This window comes from Carcharodon carcharias, chromosome 2, assembly GCF_017639515.1.
Source record: "Carcharodon carcharias isolate sCarCar2 chromosome 2, sCarCar2.pri, whole genome shotgun sequence".
In the NCBI taxonomy this organism is placed as follows: Eukaryota; Metazoa; Chordata; class Chondrichthyes; order Lamniformes; family Lamnidae; genus Carcharodon; species Carcharodon carcharias.
In genome coordinates, this window is record NC_054468.1 from 99,758,727 (window position 1) to 99,772,093 (window position 13,367).

The window sequence follows — 13,367 nt, forward strand, 5'->3', positions numbered from 1 at the left end:
GTTTATTTATTAATGCGCCGCAGGCTCCCCTTCAATGAATATGTTTATTCTATTTTACTGCAAGAAAGATACACCAATTTTTCACTTTCCTCTGATGTCCAATAATCCTGAATTTTTCAGTCAATAATAAGAATCTGACTGTACGAAATGATGAATCTCCTGTCTCTGTGCATTGCAGGCAAAATGGAAAAATTGTGCAGCATCACATTAATCTGTTTAGCTACACAGAAAGAAAATCCATTTCAGCTAATGTACAACCCTGATATCCATGTTATGATCAGACAGTAACCCTCTGGGCTCTCAAAGGTCACGTGGACAGTTAGGTTTACTGCTGGACTATTGCTCCCTGTCACTCCACCATCCTGAACTCTTCTCAAGCAGTGAGAAAGGAGTGGGAAAGATTAAATTGGATCAGATAGTAGCAAAAGAGGCCATTCCTTAGATGATGATGGTAACTTGGCAAAGCCACTTCCCATTTCTCTTAACGGAATTAAATTTGGGCATGTTGCACAGTCAGCGACCAGAGAGCCCCCTCCAGGTCACAGTACTGGAATGAAAATCAAAATTTACCCCAGTGACTTTAGGCTCAACACATTGAGGAAATGAGCATGTGGGGAATGGAGAAAGTCACACATTGCTTGGAAAATAAAAATCTAAATGGGGTAGGGAATGGAGGGATCTGGAAATATAATACACAAATCATCAAAAGTAGTGACATAGGTCAGCAAGACCAAAGAAAAAGCAAATCATTCACCAGGGTTTATTTCTAGAGAGAGAGAATTGAAAATGAGAGAATTTTGATTAGACTATCATGTTTGAAGTACTGTGCCTAGTTCTAGTCGCCATATTATATAAAGGCTATAGAAACACAGGAGGCGGGTACAAAAAAGGATGATACCAGAACTGCAAGGTTATACCTATCAGGAAAGGATAAATAGACTGGGTCTCTTTTCTCTTGAAAAAAGAATGCTGAGGGATGACCTAATAATGGTCTTTAACATTATGAAAGGTTTTGACGGAGTACTCACAGATAGAATGTTTCCACTTGTGGAGAAGATCATAACTGGAGGCTATCAATATAAGATAGTCACCGAGAGATCCAATAGGGAATTCAAAAAGAAAGACTTGCATTTATATAGTGCTTTCCACAGTTGCCGGACATCTCAAAGTGCTTTACAGCTAATGAAGTACTTTTTAAATGTGGTCATTGTTGTAGGAAGTGCAGCAACCAATTTGTGCACAGCAAACTGCCATAAGCAATGTGATAAAGACCAGACAATCTGTTTTTGGTGAGGTCGATTAAGAGATAAATACTCGTCAGGATACCAGGGAAAACTCCCCTGCTCTTCATTGAAATAATACTCCCACCAGAGGAAGCAGGTGGAGTCTTCATCTGATTGACAGCACCTCTGACTTGCAGCACTCTCTCAGTACTGCGCTAGAATGGGACTTAAAGCCACAACTTTGTGAATCAGAGGCAAGAATGTGACAAAGTGATCCACAGCTTACATTCAGGAGAAACACCTTGACCCAGAAACTGGTGAGAATGTGTAACTCATCAGGAGTTGTTAAAGTGAATAGAATAGATGCATTTAAGAGGAGGCTAGATAAGCACATGAGGAGAAGTGAATTAAGGGTTATACTGATAGAGTTAAATGGGAAAGGATAATAGAAGGTTTGAATGGGGCATAATCGCCAGCATGGGCTGGTTGGGCCGAATAGCCTGTTTCTGTACTGCCTATTCTATGTAATTCCACATTAAATGACCTTCCAATAGCCTGGCATTGTGCTGCATTATTACACTGTTTGGACTTATATACATGCGTACTGAGGCATTTGCAAGAATTGATCCAATCTTTTTAGTGAACACGAGCTAGTTTGTTATCAGCAATCCTTTCAAAAATCATTTGCAGGACATTGGGTTTCCATGTGATTGGTGGGCACAAATCAAAGTAAGGCAGGAGCAGAAATTTGCTGGTCTGATAGTGCAGCTCGCAGGGATTCAGCTTGGGTGTGTTGGGTACACTTGTCACTGAATTGGGTGGTCATGGTTTCAAGTCTCCCATTGGACTTCAGGACAAAATCTAGCTCAATAGTTCAGTGCAGTACTGTGCGAGTGCTGTACTATCAGAGGGGCTGTCTTTCAGATGAGGTGGTAAAGAGAGTAAACCTGTTTGCTTGTCCAGGTGAGTTTAAAGGAACCTGAGGCACTGTTGAAGAGGAGCAGGGGAGTCCACCTGATTTTTATTTTCTATGCGGAGAAAATGTGACAGGCGATGTAATGGTGATGTAGTCCTTGTGACCAATATTCCAATGACTTCCCAGTCTTAGATCAAAAAAATGGAAAATAACCCTTTAGGTTCCATGGATGATGCTTTCTCTTTCACATGATGGCCTTCTTTCTTGTTTGAAAGAAATGTTCTCTTTAACAGCTGGAAAGAACAGCTGAAGGGACAGAGGCTGTGACAGTCAAATTCTCTCGGATACCCACATACGGCTGGCCCCCTTCCCATCTGTAAAGTCAAATGTCAGGCAAAGAGATTGATCATCTGCTCAGATAGGCAACAAATTCAGCACAGGTGGCTGGAGGTGGGATGGCAATGCCAGTCCGCTCAGTTCCTGGTACCTTCATTCTGCACTTCCAAGGCCTGGAGCATTGTCAAGCCAGGAATCTCAAAAGTAGAAGAGATGGGAAAATCACAGGATGGAAAACATCAAATAATAAATCAAGGCAGATTTATGTTTTGTTTCCCTTCTTGTTTCAGTTCCTGCCTCCCCAGGCTGTCAGGAGGTGGCTACTGACGGGTATTAACTTGTCCAGTCAATTAGAAGCTTTGCCATTATTGTAATCTGTTTCCCTCGGCAGCATCCTCCCCTGCCAAGCTTACCATCTGTCAGCGTTTGGAAGCACATTTTGCCGCTGTACTTTCCAAAGCCAGCGACGGTTCTGGCTCGCACCTGTACCACGTACACAATGCCAGGCCGCAGACCATCAATGCGAGCTGTGTTAGTCAGGCTCTTTGCCACTGAAGAATTGTATTCATTCTGATCCTGAAAAACAAGGGAAAACATCCATAGTTAATCATAGAATCATACAGCGCAGAAGAAGGCCATCCTGCCTATCCTGCCCCTACCGGCCCTTTGAAAGAGCAAATCCCATTAGTCTCATTTCCCCCTACCCTTTCTCTGTAGCCCAGCAAATATCTCCTTATCAAGCGCTGATCAAATCCCTTTTTGAAAATTACTACTGAATCTGCTTCCACCTCCACTGCAGGCAGTGCAATCCACATCACAATTCGCTTTAACTCCATTTGGTTCTTTCTTTACAATCAGGCAGAGTTAACATTGTTTTGTGAAAAGGAAATAGTGTTTGACTAATTTATCTGAGTTCTTCAAGGAAATATCAAGCAATGTGGACAAAGGAAGACCTGTAGATGTGCTGTACTTGAATTTCTAAAAGGCATTCAACAGGTTGCTACATCAAAGGTTACTTCACAAAATATGAGCTCATGGTGTAGGGGGTAACATTTTAGCATGGACAGAGGATTGGTTAGCTAACAGGAAACAGAGAGTAGAGATAACTCAGTCACTTTCAGGGTATTTATGAACATACAAACATACATACATTCATACATATGAACATATGAATTAGGAGGAGTAGGTCATTCAACCCCCTCAAGCCTTACCTGTTATTTGATAAGATTAAGGCTGATCTGAATGTGGCCTCAGCTCCACTTTCCTGTCTACCCTCTATACCTTTTGACTCCCTGTGCAATCCCTTGCAAATCTATCTAACAGCTTTAAAAATATTCAGTGACCCAGCCCCCACTGCTTTCTGGGGAAGATAATTCCATAGATAACAATCCTCCGAGAGGAAAAAAATCTCCTCACCTCTATCTTAAATGGGACATCCCTTATCTTCAAACTGTGTCCCCTAGATTTAGTTTCTCCCATAAGGGAAAACATCCTCTCAGTATGCACTCAGTTAATTCCCCTCAGGATCTTATATGTTTCAATAAGATCATCTCTCATTCTTCTAAACTGCAATGGACACAGGCCCAACGTTTCCTCCTAAGATAACCCCTGCATCCCCACAATCAGCTGAGTGAACCTTCTCTGAATTGCTTCTAATACCATTATATCCTTTCTCAAGTAAGGAGACCAGAATTGTACATCGTGCTATAAATGTGCTCTCACCAATGGCCTATACAATGGTAGCAAAATTCCCTACTTTCATATTCCATTCCCCTTGCAATAAATATCAACATTCCATTTGCCTTCCTAATCACTTGTTGTACCTGCATACTAACTTTTTTATGATTCATGTACCAGGACACCCAGATCCCTCTGTAACTCAGAGTTCTGCAATCTCTCTCCATTTAAACAGAATATTGTTTTTCTATTCTTCCCACCCAAGTGGACAAGTTCACATTTTCTCACATCATACTCCATCTGCCAAATTTTTGCCCATTCACTTAACCTGCCCATATCCCTTCATGCAGTCTTTATGTTCTCTTCACAATTTACTTTCCTACCTATCTTTGTCTCATCAGCAAATTTAGCAACCATGCATTTGGTCTCTTCATCCAAGTCATTTATATAAGTTGCAAATAGCTGAGGCCCCTGCACTGATTTCTGTGCCATTTCACTGGTTACAGCATGCCAACCTGGAAATGATCCATTTATGCCTACTCTCCGCATCCTGTTAGCCAGCCTATCCCCTATCGATGCTAGTATGTTACCCCTACACCATGAGCTCTTATTGTGTGTATAACCTTTGCTGTGGCACCTTATCAATTGCCTTTTGGAGATCCAAGTATACCAGATCTACAGGTTCCCCTTTATCCACATTACTCTTTACTTCCTCAAAGAACTCTAATAGATTAATCAAACATGATTTCCCTTTCACAAAACTATGTTGGCTCTGCCTAATTGTGTTAAGATTTTCTAAGTGCCCTGCTATAACCTCCTTAATAATAGAATCTAGCATTTTCACTCTGACCGATGTTAGGCAAACTGACCTGTAGCTACCTCCTTCGTCTCTTTCTTTTCTTGGTTACAGGAGATACATTCGCTATTTTCCAGTCTGATGCGATCTTTCCAGGATCAAGGGAATTTTGAGAATTAAAACCAATGCATCTACTATCTCAGCAGCCACTTCTTTCAGGCCCAGGATGAAATCCATTAGGTCCTGGGGACTTGTCAGCCTTTAGCTCCAATAGTTTTCTTCATGTCCCCTTTTCCCCTGGTGACTGCAATTGTTTTAGGTTCCTCCCTCCCTGAATCTGGGATGTTATCCTCTACAGTGAAGACAGATGCAAAATATCTGTTCAGTTCATTCACCATTTCCTTATTTACCAAATTAATATCCCATACTCACTCTCCAGAGAACCCACACTTAAAGCTACTCGTTTCCTTTTTTTTAAATGCTTGGAAAAACTCCTACTATCTGATTTTATATTTCTAGTTGGCTATTGCTGGCTAGCTGGCAAGCTGTAAAGAGTGAAGTGCCACAGGGATCAATACTGAGGCCTCAACTATTCATAATCTATATCAATGAATTGGATGCAGGGGCTGAAGGTATGGGAGCTACATTTGCCGATGACACAAAGATAGGTGGAAGGGTAAGTTGTCAAGAGGACATAAAGAGTGCACAGAGAGATGAATTTAGGTTAAATTAGTGGGCAAAAATTTGACAGCTGGAGTATAATGTGGGAAAATGTGAACTTGTACACTTTGGCAGAAAGAATAGGAAAGCAGTATTCCTTTTTTTAATTCATTCATGGGATGTGGGCTTCACTGGCTGGGCCAGCATTTATTGCCCATCCCTAATTGCCCTCAAGAAGGTGGTGGTGAGCTGCCTCTTTAACAGCTGCAGTCCCTGTGGTGTAGGTACACCCACAGTGCTGTTAGGGTGGCAGGGAGTTCCAGGATTTTGACCCAGCGACAGTGAACAAATGGTGACGTAGTTCCAAGTCAGAATGGTGAATGGCTTGGAGGGGAACATCCAGGTGGTGATGTTCCCATGTGCTTACTGCCCTTGTCCTTCTAGACGGCAGTGGTTGTGGGTTTTGAAGGTGCTGGTTAAGGAGCCTTGGTGAGTTCCTGCAGTGCAACTTGTAGATGGTACACACTGCTGCTACTGTGCATTGATGATGGAGGGAGTGAATGTTTGTGGATGGGGTGCCAATCAAGCGGGCTGCTTTGTCCTGGATGGTATCAAGCTTCTTGAGTGTTGTTGGAGCTGTACTCATCCAGGTAAGTGGAGACTGTTCCATCACACTTCTGGCTTGTGTCTTGTAGATGGTGGACAGGCTTGGGGGAGTGAGAGGTGAGTTACTCCCTGCAGGATTCCTAGACTCTGACCTGCTTTTGTAGCCACAGTATTTATATGGCTAGTCCAGTTCAGTTTCTGGTCAATGGTAACTCCCAGAATGTTGATAGTGGGGGATTTAGTGATGGTAATGCCATTGAATGTCATGAGAAGATGGTTAGATTCTCTCTTGTTGGAGTTAGTCATTGCCTGACACTCATGTGGCACAAATGTTACTTGCCACTTGTCAGCCCAAGCAAGGTATTGTCCAGGTCTTGCTGCACTTGGACAGGGACTGTTTCAGTATCTGAGGAGTTGCAAATGGTGCTGAATATTATGCAATCATCAGCAAACATCCCCACTTCTGACCTTATGATGGAGGGAAGGTCATGATGAAGCAGCTGAAGATAATTGGGCCGAGGACACTACCCTGAGGTACTCCTGCAGTGATGTCCTGGAGCTGAGAAGACTGACCTCCACCAACCACAACCATCTTCCTTTGTGGTAGGTATGACTCCAACCAGTGGAGAGTTTTCCCCCTGATTCCCAGTGACTCCAGTTTTGCTAGGGCTCCTTGATGCCACACTCAGTCAAATGCAGCCTTGATGTCAAGAGCAGTAACTCTCACCTCACCTCAGGAGTTCAGCTCTTTTGTCCATGTTTGAACCAAGGCTGTGATGAGGTCAGGAGCTGAGTGATCCTGGCGGAATCTGAGCATCAGTGAGCAGGTTATTGCTAAGCAAGTGCTGCTTGATAGCATTGTTGATGACCTCTTCCATTACTTTATCGATGATCGAAGGTAGACTGATGGGGTGGTAATTGGCTGGACTGGATTTGTTCTGCTTTTTGTATACAGTACATACCTGGGCAATTTTCCACATAGCCGGGTAGATGCCAGTGTTGTAGCTGTACTGGAACAGCTTAAGGGTGTGACAAGTTCTGGAGCACAAGTCTTCAGTACTATTGTCGGAATATTGTCAGGGCCCATAGCCTTTGCAGTACCCAGTGCCTTCAGCCATTTCTTGATATCATGTGGAGTGAATTGAATTGGCTGAAGACTGGCATCTGTGATGCTGGGGTCCACCGGAGGAGTCCAAGATGGATCATCTATTCAACACTTGTGGCTGAAGATTGTTGCAAATGCTTCACCTTATCTTTTTGCACTGATGTGCTGGGCTCTCCCATCATTGAGGATGGGGATGTTTGTGGAATCTCCTCCTCCAGTGAGTTGTTTAATTGTCCACCACCGTTCACAAATGGATGTGGCAGGACTGCAGTGCTTAGATCTGATCTGTCGGTTATGGAAACGCTTAGCTCTGTCTATCACTTATTGCTTATGCTGTTTGGCACGCAAGTAGTCCTCTGTCATAGATTCACCAGGTTGACACCTCATTTTTAGGTATGCCTGCTGCTGCTCCTGGCATGCCCTCCTGCACTCTTCATTGAACCAGGGTTGATCCCCTAGCTTGATGGTAATGGTAGAGTGGAGGATATGCCGGGCCATGAGGTTACTGATTGTGTTCGAATACAGTTATGCTGTTGCTGATGGCCCACAGCACCTCATGGATGCCCTGTCTTAAGTTGCTAGATCTGTTTGAAATCTATCCCATTTAGCACGGTGGTAGTGCCACACAACATTTGAATGGAGAGAGGCTGCAGACTCCATGGTACAGAGGAACATGGGTGTCATTGTACATTAATCACAAAAAGTTGGTAAGCAGGTGCAGCAAATGATTACGAAGACAAATGGAATGCTGCGAGGGGAATCAAGTATAAAAGCAGGGATGTTTTGCTACAACTGTACATGGCCTTTGTGAGACTACACCTGGAGTACTATGTACAGTTTTGGTCTGCTTATTCAAAAAAGGATATGATTGCATTAGAAGCCGTTCATAGAAGGTTCACTGGACTGATTCTTGGGGTTGAAGGGGGCTTATCTTATGAGGAAAGGTTGGGCTTATACTCATTGTAGTTTAGAAGAATGAGAGGTGAACTTATTGAAACATATAGGATTCTGAGGGGACTTGATAGAGTAGATGCTGAGAGGATGTTTCCCCTTGTGGGAGAGACTAGAACTAGGGGAAGCAGTTTAAAAATTAGGGGTCTCTCATTTAAAGGAGAAGAGGAGAAACTTTTTCTCTCAGAGGGTCATTAGTCCGTGGAATTGTCTTCCCTAGAGAGCAGTGGTCATTGAATATGTTCATGGCTGAGTTAGATAGATTTTTGATCAGCAAGGGAGTCAAGGGTTACAGTGGGCAGGCAGGAAAGTGGAGTTGAGGTGACAATCAGATGTGCCATGATCTTATTGAATGGCAGAGCAGGCTAGAGGGGTCGAATGGCCTATTCCTGCTCCTAATTCCTGTGTTCCTGTGCCAATTAAATGAGTCCTCTGATTACCGACCCCCTTATGCCAGCATTATTGCTGATTCTCTCTCCATCCTGCCAAATCATACAAGGCAATGTCTCATTTGACACTCATTTAGATTTGTGGAGGAGCATTTCTGTACTTTTATCCTTGCAATTGTTGTTGATGAACGTGGAAGTGTGACATATACTGCAACAGATAGCGAACTTCACACACTGATGCCTGCAACTCTAAAATATAGCCACACAGTTGAATGGTGATGACATCGTAACAATGATCTCAGCTTCGCAACTGAGCCCAATAGTGTGAGCTGGCTGCACAAAGATCAGCAGAGTACCATTCATTAACACTGAGTTCTGGCTGAGGAGAGCAACTGAATCTGACAGAGTGAAGGAGCTGGATTAACAACAGTTGTGACACAATCATTAACACAGGGTGCTGGCAGCAAGGTGGAACTGAGCCTGGTAAGGCAAGAAAGTTGGATTAACAATTGCGCAGAGACCAACACGAGGTGCTAATGTTCTCTGATGATCCAGCCAGTCAATGACTATATCATTCAGACCAGATTCAACCCCAGGAATGTGGAGTAAATGCTTCTCAGCAGTGACATCAATGTTTAACCAATGTATTTAGGTTAGGGAGAGGTAAAGGGGCAGGGTTCCTATTACTGATCACAATGCAGTAACTGACACTGGTAGTTCACATCTGTGGATGCAGGTCAGGCGCTGGATAGAAAAAAAAACTCTTGTATTTATATTGCATTGTTCCCAACTCAGGACATCCCAGATCACTTTGTGGTTAATGAAGCATTTTTTTGAAGTCACTCAAAATGTTGCAGTCAATTTGCACACAGCAAGACCCCACAAACGGCAATAATATAACAGACAAAATCACCTGTTTCAGTGATGTTAGCTGATGGATCATGTTGGGTAAGAGATTGAGATGATTGCCTAACTCTTTTTTGAATAGTGCCGTGGAACCTTTTACATACACTATGGCTCAGCATTTGTACTCTCGACTGAGTCAGAAGAGTGTGGGTTGAAAACAGACTCCAGGGGCCTGAGCACATAGTCCAGTCTGATACTGTGGCACAGTGCTGGGGAGAGATGCACTATTGGAGATATTGTCTTTCACATGTTAAACCCCAGCTGCCCTTTTAGGAGGATGTAAAGGTCTGTTCAAAGAAGAGAAGCAAAATTCTTCCTGGTGTTTTAGCCAATATTTTGGCTTTAACCAACTTTGTTGTAGTGCACTTTGGGATACCAAGGTTGTGAAAGATGCTATATAAATGTAATCCAGCACTATGGTTTAGCTGGTCAGGCCATCTATCTAATATGAGATCCTAGGTTTGAGTCCCAAACCCATGCCTGGCTTCCTAATTATATCAGCCTCTGAGTTACTTCCTGGTGTAGATCCATTGGGCTGAATGGCCTCTTTCTGTGTTTTTAATCCTCTGCTAGTGCTTCCTTTTATCATTCTCTGCACATGTACCATTTTGTTTAAATGTACAACAACAGTGGAAATGATGTGGAGGAAATTCTAGGTCAGAATGATTAATTACACATTGTCTTTGGTTTCAGTGCAGGTTTACCTAATTAGAAACTAATTAGCCACTAATGGGCTGAACAATTTCTCCAGCCTGGTATTATGTGACTGGAAGCAGAAGTTGCCAGTCACCCAGCTTGTCAATGATTCATATCTAGTGCAATCATAGGTCAGTTCAACACGATTCGCTATTCTAAGGACAACAAAATGGTTTGATTTGGGACTGGGTGGGAATATTTCACCCTCATCATGAACTAGTTTCTCTCCTCGGAAGGTGGCTGATTGATCCCTGACTGTGTGGATTTTCCCAATAAAATATTAAAAGAGCAATTCCAACTGTGTCCACCTGATGTGGCTTTCCTCAGCCCCACACTCAAGTTGACTAGGGATTATTAGTAGTTAGTAATTGAGCTGTGATTATCTCAGATCAGACACAGTATTAGTGAAAACTGAAGTATCATCAGCAGAGAAGTAATGGAATCACAGACCGGGGACCATTTGGCTCTTTGAAAGAGATACCCAATTACTCCCATTCCCCTCCTCTATCCCCCTGTCCTGCAATTTTGTCTCCTTCAAGTATTTATCCAATTCCCTTTAGAAAGTCACTATTGAATCTGCTTGCCCTGCAATTTCAGAGAGACCATTCCAGATCATAACAACAAGCTCAGTCTTACTTCAAAGTCACCTGATTCTAAGCAAAAACACCTAATTAAATCATTAATATCCTCTCCTTTGATTGGTTAGCTGGTCCTTCCCTCCCCAGTTGGTTTTACTCTCTCATCTGTTAAAACATGGCTTTTAAGCTGTCATTAATTTGACAGTGAGAGGTGAGACCAGAAGTGTCAGAACTTCCTCTTTTCAGAAACTGACAGGCCTGCTTTGGATTTTTGGCACTGTTTCTTGTTACTGATAATTCAAGGAATTTTCTTATGCTATTATTTATACTGCACTAAATATGTTGAACTAAGCAAAGAATGACTTTGAATGGCAAGAATAGACTGGAATACAGACTACTGCTGTTAATTGTCTCATCCTGTATCTGTGATTTGAATAAAAATATTTTTTATACTACATTATTATGGGTTTAAAAGTTGAATGTTTGCAAATCAGTCTTATTTCCTTTTATTACAAACAATTACATTATAAGCCATCTCCATACCACTCACTTGCACCAATGCTTTTTGCTGGGAGATGCAAAGGAACAGGGCCCTCCACTGCATTCAGAGACAGTCTGAGTCTCATTGAGATTTGAATGTGACATGATAAGGTCTCGATACCAACAAACTTACTGACTTCCATCTTGGTGCTGCTAAACACAGAAATCATCAGCGAACAAAATGTGCTGTCAGCCTGGAACTGTGATGCACGCCCCAGTGATGTGATCTTTAAGGACAGCGCAGGCATGCTGGCACTGAGGTTAGTAACTAGACAAGTGAGCAAGTGGCGGATGTGATGGGTGATGAATGCTGCAGGTTTTATTTTGCAGATGGAGCTACACTCCACCAAATCTGAAATTTTCCCCTCCAATGCTCTGACAACAGGATATGGTAACAGCACTTTGGATATTAATAAATGATCTGCATGTAACAGCATCCCTCTGACTCTCCCACCCAATTCTAAACTCGTATTCAACAAGAACATCCAAGGATGTCCCAATATGGTTTAAACTGAATGAATTAGTTTTGTAAGGTAGTCATTGTAGAATGCTTGGGAGAAGATCAACTTATATCTCTCACAATCCTTGGCTCACCTCTTGGGAGAGAAGATCCGCATATTCTGGACCTGAGGTTACGGTAATGGCTGAGAGCTGAGTGCTCCATGGCCTTTCAGGAACATCATTTCCTGGCCTTCAATACGGCCATCAATTAGGGTGCTCTGAGCTTCCGTAAACAGCAGAAATAATGACCACTGAACCTCCTTTGGCTCATAGGTTGAGGGACATCTATTGGTCAGGATGCTGGGGAAGATTCCAAACTCTTCAAATAGTTTTCTGGGTCTTTTATAGCCACTTGAGAGGACAGAAAAGCCCTTGGTTTAATATAACTTCTGAACGATAGCACCTGTGACAATGCAGCGCTTCCTCAGTGCGGCACCGGAGTGTCAGCCTAAGATCACAGAATCACAGAATTGTTATGATGCAGAAGGAGGCCATTCAGCCCATCATGTCTACACTGGCTCTTCAAACGGGCGTTATGACTTATGCCATTCCCCTGCCTTTTCCCTGTAACCCTGCAGAGTGTTTCTATTTAAATAATCATCTAATGCCCTCTTGAATACGTTGAACCTGCTCAAATCCTGGAGTGGGGCTTGAACCCTTGAGCTTCTGAAGAAAAAGTACAGGCCAAAATGCCACAAATATTATTAAATACCACTCTCATCCACACAGAAGGGAATTAGAAAGTTGTTTGAAAAAGTGGAATATTAAATATGTATTGGATATGTAGAACTGCTGTGCGATACAAATCATAGAATGGTTACAGCACAGAAGAAGGCCATTCAACATTTAGTGCCTGTGTTGGCTCTCAGCAAGAGCAACTCAACTAGTCCCACTCCTCTGCCCTGCAAATTTTCTCCTTTCAGGTGCTTCCCAGTTCCTTTTTGAAAGTCATGATTGAATCTGCCTCCACCACATGCTCAGGCAGTCCATTTCAGATCCTAACCACTCACTGTGTGGAAATGTTTTTCCTCATGTCGTTACTTGTTCTTCTGCCGATCTCCTTAAATCAGTGGCCACTGATTCTTAACTCTTCTAACAAGTGGAAGTTTCTCCCTATCTACTCTGTTCAGATCTGTCATGATTTTGAACACCTCTAATAAATTACAGAAGCACAGAAATGTCCCATCAACCTTCTCTTCTCTAAGGGGAATTGTTCCAGATTCTCCAATCTATCCACATAACTTAAGTTCCTCATACCTGGAACCATTCTCGTGAATCTCTTCTGTACTCTCTCCAATGCCTTCACATCTTTTCCGAAGTGTGTTGCCCAGAATTGGACACAATACTCCAGGTGAGGCCGCACCAGTGTTTATAAAGGTCCACCATAGCTTCCTTGCTTTTGTACTCTATGCATCTCTTTATAAAGCCCAGGATCCTGAATACCCTCTTCACCACTTTCTGCCCTACCATCGTTTGTGACTTGTGCA

At 42.7% G+C, this 13,367-nt stretch overlaps 1 protein-coding gene across 2 annotated transcripts in view; it reads right to left on the reverse strand.

The window, feature by feature from the left end:
* The window catches only part of LOC121291029 (ephrin type-B receptor 1), a 550,430-nt gene that overhangs the window by 93,436 nt on the left and 443,627 nt on the right, over positions 1–13,367 (reverse strand). For both annotated transcript variants that reach the window (XM_041212061.1, XM_041212060.1), the window contains one exon: positions 2,889–3,051. In XM_041212061.1, coding sequence (XP_041067995.1) covers positions 2,889–3,051 — 163 coding nt within the window. The remainder of the gene's footprint in view (positions 1–2,888; positions 3,052–13,367) is intronic.